Source organism: Eleutherodactylus coqui, chromosome 6 (genome assembly GCF_035609145.1).
Source record: "Eleutherodactylus coqui strain aEleCoq1 chromosome 6, aEleCoq1.hap1, whole genome shotgun sequence".
NCBI lineage: Eukaryota > Metazoa > Chordata > Amphibia > Anura > Eleutherodactylidae > Eleutherodactylus > Eleutherodactylus coqui.
Genome location: NC_089842.1, coordinates 100,858,921 through 100,875,667, shown reverse-complemented (window position 1 = coordinate 100,875,667; position 16,747 = coordinate 100,858,921). Strand labels below are relative to the sequence as shown.

General features: G+C 42.6%; 1 protein-coding gene across 1 annotated transcript in view; it reads left to right on the top strand.

Moving 5' to 3' along the window:
* Positions 1 to 16,747, top strand: part of LOC136632422 (coiled-coil domain-containing protein 50-like) — a 106,401-nt gene that overhangs the window by 80,765 nt on the left and 8,889 nt on the right. The window contains exons 6-11 of the mRNA XM_066607284.1: positions 889 to 961; positions 5,844 to 6,437; positions 9,601 to 9,737; positions 9,815 to 9,877; positions 10,371 to 10,505; positions 16,067 to 16,191. Of these exons, the coding sequence (XP_066463381.1) occupies positions 889 to 961; positions 5,844 to 6,437; positions 9,601 to 9,737; positions 9,815 to 9,877; positions 10,371 to 10,505; positions 16,067 to 16,191 (1,127 nt within the window). The remainder of the gene's footprint in view (positions 1 to 888; positions 962 to 5,843; positions 6,438 to 9,600; positions 9,738 to 9,814; positions 9,878 to 10,370; positions 10,506 to 16,066; positions 16,192 to 16,747) is intronic.

Genomic DNA, 16,747 nt, shown 5'->3' with positions numbered 1-16,747 from the left:
TCTTTTCACCCGAGTACTGAAGTACTCGAAAATCGCGGTGCTCGATCGAGTAATTACTCAAAACGAGTAGATTCGCTCATCTCTACTCATGTGGCATATCTCTCATCAGAAGCATAGAAATGGTAGAAGGGGAGTTTCCACTCTCAGACCAGACAGTTCATACATTACATGGAAGACTATTTATTTCAATAGTCACCATGTAATAGTACATTTCCCCAGCAGCGGCTGTTATCTGTAGAATTGTTCCCGCTCATGGGTGTTTAACAGCAGAGATCAAAATAGGCTTTGTTTGCCTGTACGGTACATATGCCATTACTCCCTTTGCTGGATCCCAATGGCTCAGGGTCCATGACGCTATCCTCTGCAGTAGTGCAGCATGAGTACTGAGAGGGGTGCTGTGTTTGCTGTATTTTATTGCAGCTACCAGATGCTTTTGTTTTGGGAAATCCCATTCACATGTTATGTTGTGTAATATCTAGGGACGTCTCACTACAACTCTTGTCTTTCCAGCTGTTGTGAAGCCCCCACACCCCAGCAAGCTAAGTTGGAGATCATTGATTTTACTAAAATTAAAAATAGTTGCATTAATGGCAGATAATCACAGCAGCCACTAGGGGGAGTATGAAGTAAGCGCTACCTTGTTCCCCAAACATGTGTAAACTTGCTACAACTTTTTCTTCCTCGTTGTGGTCTATGGATTTATAGGTTGAGTTGCCCCGGTGGAAAGTGCTATATCCCTAAAATAGGAGTTCTGTCTTTTGCTGCTGCCTGACTTTTCTGACGCCAGACAGTCTGAACCAGTACTGTGAAACTTATCAACTCATTTCCAGTAATTGAAGTGTCACATCTTTCTATATTCTCTTACTACATTCCCATTTTGTCTTTTAGGAAATTGCAAAACGGTTACAGCAACTGGAGGAGGAAGAGCTGCAGAGGAATGTACAGGAGAGATCCCGGGGAGGTATGAAGTGTACAATTATCTGCACTGTGCCTCCAGGGGAAGAAGGGGGGGTACAGAGGATGGCTCATTGTGAAACTATATACCAAACTTTTTTTTTTTTTTTTTAATATGAAGGAGGGTGCTGAAAACAAGTACGGCACTGACTCACTGGAAATTCTCATTGCACTATAAATTACTCACAACTGACAACACCTTGATCAGTTTATTTAAAAAGTGGCACCATTACTGCATCTACAAAATGAAAAATAGTGCAAAAATTGTGTTTTAATGCAAACAGTGTATGCTGCCATACACTAGGCATTTTTAAAAGAGCACTAAAACTCCAACAGTTCCCTTGTTGGACCGTAAAGCTACTTTGGTGCCTGTCAGCCATAAATTCGCATTATAGTTTATGAAAGTCAATGTCCTATTTATGTACTATATCATTAGGAGGGAAAGCATCGGAAAGCATGATATGCCAGATTTCAAGCCAGCGCCTTGGAAAATAATTCCAGCAGATTCACGATAGATTGCCCTCAATTGCGTTGATCCAGCCAACATTATAACTCTGTGCTTTTCTGTTTTTCCCAAATAACCTCTAACTTTTAAAAGGACATTAATTTAGTTTTTTTGTTTCAGCCTCTTGTATATAATAACAGGTTCAGGTAACTGCAGGTCCCATAATCCGTTACTCAGATATTGCAAACATAGCTGCAGCCAGATCACTTCTTGCAGAAGCTATAGTTGTATAGATCATTCCAAGCTGGAAAGGCACAAATGTGGGTCTAATGCTCAGGAGAGGTTGCAGGCTGCGCCATGTACAGCAGCATGCAGCAGGTCACAAGCAATGTGCAAACTCCGGCCCGATATAGGAAGGCACAGAAATGATTATTTAGCAGAGCATTAGTCTTAAGGGCCACTCATGGGGTCTATTAATTGGTCAAGAATACATGAAGAAATATTTATTTGCTCGATCATCAGGCCTTTGTTCATTTGCTGATTGCAAAAAAAAAATCATTGGTGGCAGCACATCTTCCTGTGTGAATGGAGCATGGGCTGTCAACAATTCTGAAATTGTATTTGGGGTAAGGGAGTGCTTATTGCGGAGTTTAAAAGGACCCTTAGTTTAGCCATAGGAAGAGATTCCATATTCACAGCATTATGCCGTGTTCTGCTTGTTGCCCAGCATGTTCTTGAATTGTTGCAATGCAACTACTGGCACATTCTGCCTGATCTTTTCCTATTCAGAAACCTACTATATACAAGACAGCAGTGACATCACATATTATGATTACAGATGGAAATGCACATGGTTCACTATGGTTTTCACTACTCTAATGAAAGGCCACTGTTGACAAGGATTCCTGCAGAATAATAGACTGGCCCTACATTTTCAAGTATTCCACACCCATCACATAACAATGCATGTTGCTGTCAATGCCAATAAAGTCTTGTTAGTTTCAGTCCTGCCTGTACTACAATAATATATGTGCCTTTCTGCTTTGTCCATACATAATATTACACACAGGGTGAGGCCATAATAAAAAAATAAAAAAAGCGTTACGAAGGGTGGTCACGGTTCTGAAAAACACTACTGGATAATTATGGAGTATTAAAGGTTTGTGTATGGGTCCAAGCCTTGATCCATCTCTATACAGTGGAACATTTTCTATGGAGTTGATGCCCAGTCTATATTTAAGACTGGGGTAAGACTTGAAAATCTCGCCATTAGTTTCTTTACAAATATTGGACATTTTTATTTAAGTAACCACTGCACTGAATATAAAAGGCTACTTTGTATATACATTACACTACTGATCTTGTTCTGTTGCAGCCTGTACTATACTCCAGAGCTGCAATCGCAATCCTGTTGGTCTTCAAGTTTGTCATTAGACAAGTGCCTAACAGTATAAGGTCCTATTTACATGGTTTGATCGAGCAAGAGTGTTTACAGGAACATACCTTTGCCTGGATATCTTACTGTGTGACATTGTACCCACTCAACCTATGAACAAGCACTTATTCATCAGCTGAACGTCTATTTTTGTGCAGCCAAAAATATGGTTATTGGCAGCACACCTACCCGGGGATGTGCTGCTGACAATAACACTATATTGGGAACAAACGATTGCAATAATGATCGTTGATTCACAATACAGAGTATATTGGTCTGTGTAAAGGTCTTTCTAGACGAGCACCAATTTCGTTAATCAGATCAAATGGAGCCATGGGGGGAAAAAACCCTCAACTGAGTTCCTATACTGTCAGTTTTTCTTACATCTGATTAATGTATGGTGCTTGATATAGGGTTTCTTTCACATCAGCATCTGTAATTTTCCTTTGTTCCGTCCTACGAACTGAGCAACAAAAATAATAGTAACACAGAATGGGAATGAACGGTGCCTGATAGATCCCATTAACTAGAATGGAGTCCAGTGGGTTTCTAGTAAGCTGCCTGGAAGTTTCCCCAAACAAAATAGTGCAACATGCTGCACTACGTTGCCCAGGATTTTGTGCTGGAGTGTCTGACACAAATGTGAACAAGGCTTAAAGGGGTTGTCCCGCGAAAGCAAGTGGAGTTATACACTTCTGTATGGCCATATTAATGCACTTTGTAATGTACATTGTGCATTAATTATGAGCCATACAGAAGTTATTCACTTACCTGTTCCGTTGCTAGCGTCCCCGTCTCCATGGTGCCGTCTAATTTCAGCGTCTAATCTCCCGATTAGATGCGCTTGCGCAGTCTGGTCTTCTCCCTTCTGAATGGGGCCGCTCGTGCCGGAGAGCTGCTCCTCGTAGCTCCGCCCCGTCACGTGTGCCGATTCCAGCCAATCAGGATGCTGGAATCGGCAATGGAACGCACAGAGCCCACGGTGCACCATGGGAGAAGACCTGTGGTCCACCGTGGGTGAAGATCCCGGCGGCCATCTTCGCAAGGTAAGTAAGAAGTCACCGGAGCGCAGGGATTCGGGTAAGTACTATCCGTTTGTTTTTTTTAAACCCCTGCATCGGGTTTGTCTCACGCCGAACAGGGGGGCTATTGAAAAAAAAAAAAACGTTTCGGCACGGGACAACCCCTTTAAAGTTGATACTTCCCAGAATGCAAATTACCAGAGGTAATTCTGTGCAGACGTTAACCCTTTCCAATCCACTGTATGACGTCTCAAGACATTATGCTTAAAGCCTGTACAGCTCCGATGTTGAAAGACGTCCATCAAGGTTCTCTTACTGTATATTGCCAGCCTCTCTGCTGTCTGAGCCTTATCAACGTGTCACCTCATGCAGTACTGGCTTTAGCCAGCATACAGCGCTGTTGTATAACGGCAGAAAAAGAGTAAGCCAGGATACAAATTTGATTGGAAAGGATTAAACCAGTAAGGGCTGCAGAGATTTCCATTCAGAAGCAAGCAGAATTGTGACTGCAGCTCTGGAGTATAATACGGAATGTAATTCAGCAGTAAGGTATGTAAATTCAATTATTTTTTTTGTAAACTATGACATGGTGTTCAGTAGTGGGACCGACCTTAGGCCCACCAGAGAGGAGATATGTGTCCACCTTCCATTTATGCAGGATATGTACACATCCACTTATAATTGCAATGTAATCTCTGCTGTTCTCATTAAACAGACATGATGATATATCATCAATAACATCTAATAGGTTATTTGTGCAACATCCCATAAGAAATTGACCCTAGTGGCAAGTGACTGGCTCCAAAGTCCTCTGCAAATGGGGTTGCCTACTGCTGAGCCTCTGTATATTAGTGGGCAGTGCCTGCCACATGCAGTGTGTTAACCATATAATCACTATGGAAGTTGGCACAGCTCTCTGGACTATAGGTCTCGATTTTAATGGGTTAGATTTTCTTTTATGCCTATACGGAACTGCAACTGTTTGGCAGCTGCACCCTCCTTCTCTCACAAGGAATGCTATGTACTTTTTTCAGAGTCAAATTTGCGTAATAGTTGGAGAATCTTGCCTGAGGTTTTTTTATTGTCTATGGCGAGACTTTGTTCGATTAGTGTGAAAACGTCTTGACTCTAACATGTAACAAAATATTTATTAGTGAGAGTCTAACTATCTGACTGCAAGAACCGTGCCAAATTTTGAGAGTGGACCGTTTTTTGTCTTAGCCAGGAGTGGCGCATGCATGGACAATCTCAGTTTTAATAAATGGCAATGACAAAGGTTTTACCATTGTAAGCAATTAATGCATGTCCTCAAGATATGCTGTAAGTGACTGATGGGTGAAGAGCACACCTCTGGGACCCTCAAGGACAACAAGGAAATGCAAAACGTCTGTCTGTTCTTCGACCTTTGCTCTGCCTCAATGAAATCCATGGTCATCTCTCCATTGGGAATTGATGACTTGGGGTTACCAAACCCATGTTCTCCAAAAGGGAAGGAACCCACACCTACCAATCATATGGTATATCATGTGGATATGCCATAATGCCTAAGTTGAAAATAACCCCTTAAGCTCATTTTAGCCCTGACCACTGCTCTCCATCATTGGTCAGCGCTAAAATTGTCCCTGCAAATATCAAAAGGATAATACACATATGGTTGATAGTATTGTACAATATAGTTTTAACGGAGGTCTTCGTTTTACTGACTGACCATTAGGGCCTAACTGTGTCTAACCCCAATTGCACACATTCACACTGAAATGTATGTCTTTAATTTATGTCTTGTAACATGAGACTAGTCGTCTTCTGATTATGTGTAAGCCGTGGCTCACCTAACTCACCCATTTGAATGCTTTTCCATGTAGTCAAACCTGTTCTGTGTCAAATGTTACATGATGATGCATAGGCCAATCTGTACCTTAAGCGGTTGTACCTGTTATATGTGCACGCTTACTAACCTCAGCTTTGTGTTGTTGCATGTATACACAAGAACACAGCAGCCGGCAGCGGCAATACCTGACGTCTTTGGATAATGAGGAGGAGGAAGGATATCCCTTCCAAAATGATAGTTCTAAGCACCATAATGCCTCAGATTACAGGCGAGGGCACAGAAGCTCTGAGAGGGACCATAGCTCGAAAAACCCAGAAGAGCATCCGGGAAGAATGATCTCTAACCGCGTGTCCTTTGGCCAAGTCTATTATGACAGTAACTCCAAAAATTCCAAAACTCCAGATATATGGAAGGAGCCCAGCCGTAAAGATCAACAAGTGCAGTTTCCTTACAGAAATCAAAGGAGTTCCTCAGAAAGAAGCCCATGTCATCCTAGTAGCTCAGAGGGAACTTCTAGCCATGAGCGAGATGTGGGTCGAAAAGAGGAGAAAGTAAGGGGTCATCGAGATAAACCTTGCAGACATCACTCTGACCGATGCAGACGCTCCAGCTCGGATAGTGATGACTGCCCAGAACACTGTGTTAGGGATAAGAGGAGTCGACGCTCACAGTGGAACCAAAATCATGATCCTCGTCACCATCGACCATCTAACAAGCCTTCATGTAGGATATCAAGTCACATATTGAGCACAGGTATTATGATACTTTTGAGTGGTCCATATAATCACTAGGAATTAGGGACATGACTGGGGCACTATATGTTTGTCATAATTGTTACCTTGCAACACGGTGCATGCACTCTGTGTAAGTGGTGGCAAAACATCAGTCATGTTGATCATCAGACATGTTGGGCATTTCCTGCATTACCCATTACCCTAAAGCTGCAGAGTAACTACAGAAAGTTTGTTAGGATAAGAAGGGAATACTGGGAAAAGTTGTAATCTATCAGCCAAAATGATTTGTCTACTTGCATGTATGTATGGCATCGTTAGTCATGTAAAACTGTCTATAATGTCCTCTTTTTCAACTGTATTAGAAGTTGACTGCAACTTTTTGTGTAGTTTTTGGAATAGCCATGACTTCATATCTGCAGAAAATGCATCATTTTCCAGGAATTGTGTATTAACTTTATTTGCTTTTTGCTAAATTCTTGGGCTGTTAATTCCATGTAATTTACTGAGAAAATGACAAGTACTGAAACGTCCAAAGGAAATTGTGGTGTAAAGGATTTAGAAGGCGTTCAAAGAGTTCTTAGTGTACAACATATTCTTATGTGGAAAGCATCAACAGCCAAACGTTAAACTTTTGTGTTATTGCCTTATTGGGCGGTACAGCATATCCTGAGCCAGAATGATCTTTTGAACATAATGGCATGTTAGACAGATGTAAAAGATGGTAAAATTCCACATGGGAGTCGGACTACAGCCTGGCCGGCACAGAGGTAGCTTTTTTGACCTACAGGAGACACTGTTGGGTTCTTAGACGTAGAGTGTTTTTTTTTGAGTGAGAGTGATGGGGGGGTTCTTTTTTATTTATTTTTTTCTCAAGACTGTCAGATACATACTTCATTGTACAGACTATCTTAAAGAGAACCTGTCACCTCTAGAGATGAGCGAGCGTACTCGGTAAGGACAGATACTCGAGCGAGTATCGTCCTTACAGAGTACCTGCCTGCTCGCCCGCAAAGATTCGGGGGGGCGGCGTGGGTGAGCGCTGTGTTGCAGGGGGAAGAAAGAGAGGGAGAGATCTCCCTCCCGTTTACCTCCGCTCCCAGCCCCCCGCCTGCACCCGACTCTTTGCGGGCGAGCAGGCAGGTACTCGGTAAGGACGATACTTGCTCGAGTATCTGTCCTTACCGAGTACGCTGGCTCATCTTTAGTCATTACCTATAAACTAAGTTTTATGGTGCTTATAAAATTGGTTCCTCTGTGTCTTGGGGTGTAACTTTTATACTTACGAGGCTCCCTGTTCCTGCACGGTCACCCTGGGAAGTCTGCACGTGGTCAGCCAGTATAAGGGTGGCTTCACATGAGCGTAAGCGCAAAACTGCACATGATGGTGTGAATTTGAGTATTGAACGTCATGGTATTGCGTATTTTACTGTACTTTCTGCGCTGCCAGGGACCGTTCACATCTGCACAGGACACACTCGCCCTGTGAATTAATTAAAAGGCTGTGCAGCCTAACTAGTCCCCAGTGCTTTCAATCCTCCCTGAAATTGCACAGCATATTGCATAATTACACAAGTATCAGGTGCGCATTTGCGTAACCTACTTCTTTGGTGCCTTTTAATGCGCAAATGTGCACCAGAATAGAGCATGCAACGTTTTTTTTTGCGCATGCAAAATATGTGCGCAAAAGCGAAAGTGAGAATGAACCCATTAAAAGCAATTGGTTCTATTCTCTACGCATTGGGTGTGCAGACACTGCGCACATACATGCTCGTATGAAGCCTCCCTAACTCTTTATATTCGGTCTGTGCGCAGGCACTTCACTGTTCTCAATGGGAGTGCACGCATGGACTGATTTGAAGAGTCATGCTAATAGTGTTGTCTTCCCGGGGTGACAGGTACCGTGAGCCCGGTAAGTATGAAAATGTCACTTCTGGACTCAGTGGGACCTATCCTATAAGCTCCATAACTTAGGTTCCTTTAACACATCCCCTCCTAAACTATCACATAACTGCAATCTGGGCTTTCGGTCAACTTCTCAGATTTCAAACCCTTATTATATCAGCATACACTAGGCTTTTTTCCGTTCTCCCTTCATATCTCTGTCAGTCAGTGTGAGGGCTATGAAAAATGCAAGTATAATTACACTGCAAACCAGTTTAATCCCATTCATGTCATGGTTCAATTAAGTACAGAAACTCTGACTGTAGTGTAAACAGAGTCCGTTTAAAGTGTCATAGCTTGAACTCCGTAATGCCTCGTTCATACCTGGTTTCTTCTGCCCCGGCTCATGTCCAATAGATTGTTTATTGTCACCAACTACAATGACGTTAGGCTTTTTTTGGTAAACTTGTGCTGCATCAGTACTAAGGGTTAGCGAGAGTTTGAACATGCAAATATTTTCAGCAATTTCCCTTTAGGAGAAATGATGTATAACTACTATTTCCAGGCAGTCACCCCTTTTCTTAGTGACTTACTGTCATATGTAGCCCTTTACCGTCCAGTTTCTGGAAAATGTGGTTGAGGAACTTGTGACTTTTTGTGCTAACTTGCCTATTGATTCTATATGGTTTGAACATTATTATAGCATCACATATAGGACTGTGTGGGATTAAAGGTTATAGCGGATCTCTAGAATGGTCATTGGAGCGGAGGAATGTTCTGATCTGGTGGACCTGTCCATTCATGGGATATCTGTTACTGTGAACAGGGATGTTTGTAAAGATAGAAGTGGAAGCATTAGGACACCGACTGCACAGAATTTCAGGATATGACTATACTGATCCTGTAGGAGCATGCACATGTCCACTCATGTGATTATGTTGATTGTGATAGAGGTGCTTGTAATGGGGATGCCAACTCTGTGGGGACCATACCAATACTTGACCTACAAACCTTGCCTTGTTAAATGGGGTTTCTTATTGGGGTGCATGGATATTATAGAAGGGCTCCCCCAGCTGAGGACTCCCTACTATGATGCATAATAGAGCTGTTGTTGTGAAATAAAATCATTTATGTATTACGTGGACAGCTATTCATTTGCAAATATGTCTGGCCAGTCAAAGCTACCCGCACACAAAAAGCTGTCCGTTTGCCATGCATGCTGAGGCTGGACCTCATCACTGCCCAACCACTCAATGATTTTTGTATTGAAGTCATTCTATTTTTTTTATTTTTTATGGAAGGTGAGGAGAGCAGGTCAAGCTACAGTATAGAACCACTTGACTGGAAGATGGCAGAACTTAATGTCCAAAGCTCTGACCAGCTCTTAAAGGATGAAGAGTTGGCTCGCCGGCTTCAAGAAGAAGAGGAGAAACGTATAGTAAGTACAACAATTCTTGAGACGCTCATGGGAAAATCACAGTAGATGGTATCATCCATTCTTAATGTCCTCTACAGGCCAAGCTGAAACGTCAAGACCAACACGAGGACTTCCGAGCAGCTCAGGTGGCACAAGATGAAGTAAGATCAATATAAATAGCTCTACATAGCAACTAGATTCATCTTACATCCATATACCTATGTCATCTGTATAGAAGTATTCAGGCCCTGATGTTCCTTCAACGTCATTTCTCCACCAAGTACTTAATTTTCTTTTTCTCCCGAACCACAAAGCCAGAGGTTTAACTATAGTAGGTGCAAAAGTTACAGATACACCTTGTTCTTGGTGTAACCAAATGGTTTCCTCAACCAGAGAGGACACCAGTTCCAGAACTTTTAGCTGAAACCACAACTCCCAGCATGCTTGCACAGCAAGTTGTTAATACTATATGATAATAGGTTGCATTTCCATAGTGCTAGAAACGGCAAGAAGGAGTTGTGATGAATTTCGGACAATGCGTATAAGCGGCGGGCTGCCATATATTCTTAGGATATGCCCTGCGTCGCTCACATCAGCAATAACACCATCTTCTATATATGCAGCTACTGTATATCTGTCTTTATCTCGCTGCAGGAAATAGCCAAGTACATTCAGCAGCAGGAGCTGAAAGCTCACAGGAGATCCGAGGAGCTGGACCTGCCTGGAGACAGTGATGACGATGATGGAAGTATTTGTAGCTTCACTGAAAGGAGGAGCATAGGAATGAAGGCAAGTACATGAAACTTAAATGGGAGCTGCAATTAAAATTAGTTTGTATATATTGGTGACCTAGTTTCCACAGCCTGGCCAAAGTTGAAGGAAGCGTTCATGTCAATGAGGAGTAGGAAATAGTTGTTTTTGAAATTGTAAATGCTATTGAGCCAACAGAGATGGATTATTTCTGGTCAGTCACTTGCTGGATCAATGGTAGAGTTGTCATTTTATGGTAGGTTTTATTGTATCTGTGATGTAACTGACAGCAAATGACTGTTCTACATAACTAGTATATAAAGAAGTAGGTGCTGTCCATTACAAGAGCTCTTCATGACCGTGAAGTGATGCTTATCGAGCAGACCTTGCAGTGTATGATCACATAGAGAAGATCTGGAACATCTCAACTATAAATGGACACCGTAGACCCTATGTATACATTGCTCTTCTATGGTCCCTCTTAATGCAGGGTTGGATTTCGCATAAGGAAACCAATAGCTCATGCTCAGGAGTAGACTACAGTTCATGAATGACCTCTACTAGACTAACATACCAACTGCATGGACTGCTCGTTTCATCAACCGGTCCTTATAGCTTTCACAAGGGAGGATCACTGTTTTCTGGAGCTGCATCTTACAGATAAGTTATATAGAGGTTCAGCTGCTATAAAAAAAAAAAACTAAACTCAATATTAGAAAAATTGTATCCACTGTCTCTACTTAGAACCTTATCTTTGCCCACATTCACTTACCAGATAAAGCTGTTGGTTTCCTTCGCAATCTTTTAGCTTCAAGGGCATTTGTAGACTTGTGGTTACTGCCTGCCATTATGGAATAGCCACATTGCATGGCAGAGGTAAGTTACTAGTTGTAATGCCGGCATGAGTGTAGCTAGGAAAATGGAAGTAACCAATATAGCATGGCCTCAAGATTCATTAGTCATGCTGTCTCCTAATGTGTGTTTTTCACATAATTTTCAGTCGTGTGAATAAAAAAACTTGGCATGTCCTATTTTGGTCCCTTTTAAGGAAACATGCGTATTAGTGCATAAAAACACTAGTCCTTTCTTGGGTGTGTTTTTGTTTATTTGGGGATTTTTGTGCACGTGAGTGAGCCCTAAGAAACACGTGAATAGATTTTTAACAACTTCACAACAGAACCCAGTTCTCCTGTTAGGTGGGGTCATAGTGGGGGTATATGCCGTACACTGTGTTACAAGGGTATATTTTACTTTGTAAAAATCAGAGTTCTTGCCTATATTCGGGGTGCTGAATCCAAATACAGCAACCAAAATTGTCTGTCAGGCTAAACCTCATAAGAAAGTAGGCTGCTCAATGGTTATAATGGTCAGTATACTGTAACAACAGACCGTTTTACCTTTTGGGGTATCTATGATATGGAGGGAACAAAAGGATCATGTGACAGACTGTAACTTCTGTCTAACAAACAGAAAATCAAAGTCATATTGTGTATCCCAACTTACCATCTGCAATGAGGCCTGTACCGCACTCCGAAACTATTCCTAACCCCTTACAAGCTTCAAGTGAAAAGGATGGAGGATGGAGGATGAATTTCTATCAAGCAGTGAAAGAAATGATCCAACAGAACCTTGCATGCTACACTTCTTAACACAGGAAGATTTAAATGATTTAGTCTCTGATTTAATAAATGGAAGGAGGAACTTCTGGGTTCCGGGTTGCAAGAATGGTATCTTCTCCAACCCGAAACAAGAGTTTATAGACACAGATAATAAGATCTTGTGCGTTTCTTCACTTATGTTGGGACACTAACTTTTTGTAACAACATAAATGGTTTGATGTCATCTCTTATGATGTCCAAGAGTGGAGGATTTTCATAGACTCTTCAAAAACCACTTTGAAAGCAGGTTTACTTCACAACAGCAATGTGCTACGTTCTGTTCCAATCAGTTCTGCCAGTCTTGCTAAGGGGTCCTATGAAATGCAGCAGCATATACTTTACTCAATTAAATACTCTGAACATAAGTGGAAGATCTGTGGAGATTTTATGGTCATTGCTGCCATACTGGGAATACAGGCAAGGTTCACAAAGTATTTGTTTTCTGTGTGAGTGGGATAGCATTGCATGACAGGCAATCACAATACATAAGGAAGGACTGGGCAGCTAGAATTTTCTGGAGAGTTGAGGGCAAAAATGTTCTTAAGACATCCTGTTTCCTCGATGACCTATTAAATTAGGCCTTATGAAACAGTTTGCCAAGGCAATGAATAAATGGTAGAGGATTTGCCTATCTCAAGACCAAATATACCCATTTTTCAGAAGCAAAGATAAAATAGGGTGTTTCCTTGGGTCTGCTGATGAGAGAACTGAAGGTGACAATAGATTCAATGAATGTTTAACAAGCAATGAAAAATCTGCCTGGAATAACATTCAAGAATGTGACAGACCTTTCTGGGAAAAACACGACTTAGTATGATTTCAACATGTTGGTCACAGTCTGTTCAAAGTTCTCGGATGAAATGTACCTCCAAAGTATATTTCATGCACTTATACCTGTTACTGTTACTGGAGAGATGCAGTGACTTATCAAATGAGCATGGTGAAAGATTTCACCAGGACATACGTGTAATTGAAAAACAGTATGAAGGGAAGTGGACGCCTGCGATGCCGGCTGATTACTGCTGGAATATTTCCAAGGGAGAACACTGGCGGACATAACAGAAATGTGACTTATGAAAATATGGGAAGTTAGATGTAATGTTGGCATGACACGTGTAAGTTCTTTGTTATATATCTGCCACCAGGTGATCTTATGTCCTGTTATAACTGTATGCTACCCTATCCAGGATTTATTGTTTATAAGAACATACTTTAATTATAATTATTTCTACACTTCTATATTCTACGGTTAAGGTTACTGTCTGTGAATCTGTTCCTGACAGTCGAAATCTGAGAACAAATTCGGTATCGGCACTCAGAACTCTGTAAGGCCCAATGTCCACGGGTGGATTAGATTTGTGGAACCCGCATGGGAGATCCACAAATGAAGCCACCCATAGGCATGCATTAGCAGCCGCAGGGCATTAAAAAAACATGCAGATGTGATATTTTTTTCCCGGCGTGCAGATCGCACGCGCAGGAAGAAATCGCAACAAGCTCCATTTCCCTGCAGATGGCTTCCATTGAAGTCCGTAGACCACCCGCAGCTGTCACTGTGGACGGGCCGCGGATCTGTGGGAAAGCAGGAGATTAGGGGAAAAAAAAGCCCTGCGCATGCGCTGGGCACCTCAGCTGTTCTGCAGAAAGACGAAACGTCTGCGACCGAGGAGATTCGCGCTAGATCTGGAGAGGTACGAAAATGTCTGTCTTTTCCTCTCCATGTCTGCAGGCATGAACAGATTCTGCTGCTGGATTCAGCAGTGGAATCCGTACGTGCAAGTGGACATTCGGCCTTGGAAACAAATTTTGTCCATTGGAAAAAAAAATGTATATAATAATTGCACTGTTTTACAAAAAAAAAGGTTAAAAACTATAAAATCAAACACACAAGTGTGTGTCTATCATTAATTGGAATACCCCTTTAAATCTTATAAAAAAAAAACACTTCGCAGCTTTCTAAAATGCCTATTTTAGTTAAAAAAAATAAAATAAAAAATTCCCATTAGAACACGTGTCAAACACAAGGCCCGCTGACTCATGTTATGTGGCCCGTGGCGTGCCGATGCTGCTCACCACTGCAGCGATTACCAGCGGGGGTGCCGCAGCTCCCCGCTGGTAATCGCGCTGTTACCGCTGATCCCGGCGCACACTGACGTCAGTGTGCAGCCAGGATCCTCCTCCCCTGAGTCCCCTGCTCATCAGTTCCGCAGGAGAGGACTCGGGGAGGAAGCGTTCCTGGCTACACACTGACGTCAGCATCCGGGCTCAGCATGAGCAGAGGGGGAGCGGCGCTGACAGCAACGAGGAGGTAAGTATATGGGTTAGGGGGAACTATTATTACTGAGGGGGGGGGAGGCTTATTACTACTGAGGGGGGGCTTATTACTGTGGGGGGTTAATATTGTTACTATGGGGGGTTATTACTACTGAGGGGGTTAATATTACTAATTGGGCCACTCTGGGGGTTGTTATTTTTACTGGCGCCACTATCAGGGTCACTATTAAAGCTCATTCACATGGGTGTAATTGTATTTCGGCCGTACAAATACGCTGCGTATTTGCGCAATCGTACTCGAGGAACGCAGATGGGCAAAATGAAATAGTGCGCAAATATGCAGTCAATACATAGGTTTCCTGTGCATTCACCACGTATTTGCGCGGACCATTCACTTCAATGGCCTATTGGGGTACGTCGTACGCAACCTAATAGGTCATGCTGTGTGAAAATATACATCATGTGAATGAACTCATTGAAATCAATGGCTTCTATTCACTGCATATTATGTACGCAAATACCCTTGTGTGAACAGGCCCTTACTATACCGTCTTAGGCCCCCTGCACACGGGCGGAAATTCCCGCAGAATTTCTGCCCGTGGAAGTTGCCATAGGATTGCGTTAGAAAAGTACGCAATCCTATGCAGACGGACACAATCTTTACGTGCGAAATGTCGCGCGGAAAACAAATCGTGGCATGCTCTATTACTGTGCGGGTCTCGCAGAGCCGGAGTCGCGGGAGCAGGTGAGTACCGCGCTGGTCCCTGCAAGGGCTCGGGTCGGGTCCCGCTGCAAGAATTGACACCCCTCCATTAAAATAATAATTCTGGAGCATCTTTTGTCAGAACTCTACATTGTGCTGCTCCCCTCTTGTTCCTCCTGGAGATAATTAAATCTTTGTTACCATCCCCTTTGTCAATAGTTTGTTACTATGCACTTTGACACCGTCGCATCAGTGCTGCCAATATCACGCTGTGTACGAACACTCCCTATTGCCAAGGGGAATAGTAAGGCGACACGTGTCACATATGTTGTGCAACTGTTTCAGACCTGCAATTTAGCTGTTGAAAAATACAAACTGCCAAATCGCAAGAAAATCTCATTGGCATGTGGCTTACATTGATGTCAATGGTGGAAAAGTCGCTTGTGACTTGTAACCAAAATCCAACTTGGTTGGATTTTTTTTGCAACTGTTAGGTTGCCTCACATGGCATCACATCACCATGTAGCCCAACTCCAAGTTATCGGTTTATTCATATGTTTCCTGTAGCAATAAGAGAGTAACGTAAGCTGGTTATGTGGAACACCTCTATCTCTTCCAGAAGTTACATCCCATTGTAAAGTGTATAAACTGTAAGATCTCCTGCTTGATCCAATATCTTTGGTTGAAACTAGATTGTGTGTAGACTTGCATAGTTGAAACCTATAGCTATAATTACTGCTATCTGTTCCCATCTCCCACGATATTGTTAGTATCCGCATCCCAGGTGTATGTTGTGTGATACTTCACTTGTGGGAAAGTCTGGCAGCTTGGTTGGTACAGTGATTTCAGGACAGAACCACCCATTTGGTAATATGTATGGAAGGGTCTATAAAATGGTGCGAACATGTAAACCCCATGGCTCCTTTAAATATATAATTGTGTGATATTTGTGTTCACTCTCTTAGAATGATGTTGTGCCTTCTTCTAACCAAGGACCGCTGGACTCTGAGGGCCTGGCATCCCCGACTGAGTGTCGTACTCCTGAGAAAATTGAGTTTTCAGCAGTAGAAGGAAGTCTTGACCAGACCAAGTATGTCCTCTTTTATCATACCTTCTAGTTCTTATTGACCGTGACAGTAGAGTAGAACAAGTAATGCTTATGAATTCTGTGAAATTCTGACCCCAGACCCAGTTCTTGGAGACTTGCAAAAAAGTTGTCACACGCTAAATACATTATATTACATATTCTGTTCTGATCCAGACTTACATCTTGTCTTAACCCTTTGCAATCCAATTTTGGATTCAGGGTTTCCTAGGGGGCTTTCTCTTTCTGCCATTATACAATGGTGCCATCTGCTGGCTAGAGCCAGTACTGCAGTATGGGACATGCTGAAGAGGCCCCGACAACAGCGCAGCAAGTAATATACAGTAAGAATACACTGCCAGACGTCTTCTGACATCGGAGCTGTACAGACTTCAATCAGAATGTCTTTAGGCCGCCTGCACACGAGCGTTCCGGTTTCCGCTAGCGGATTTTCACGCGCGTATGGTACCTTAATGTGCTTGCGGATAGGTGCGGATGCGTGAAAAATAACGCGCGGATATACGCGGATGTGTTGCGGAAAAAAACGCGCAGAAAAACCAGC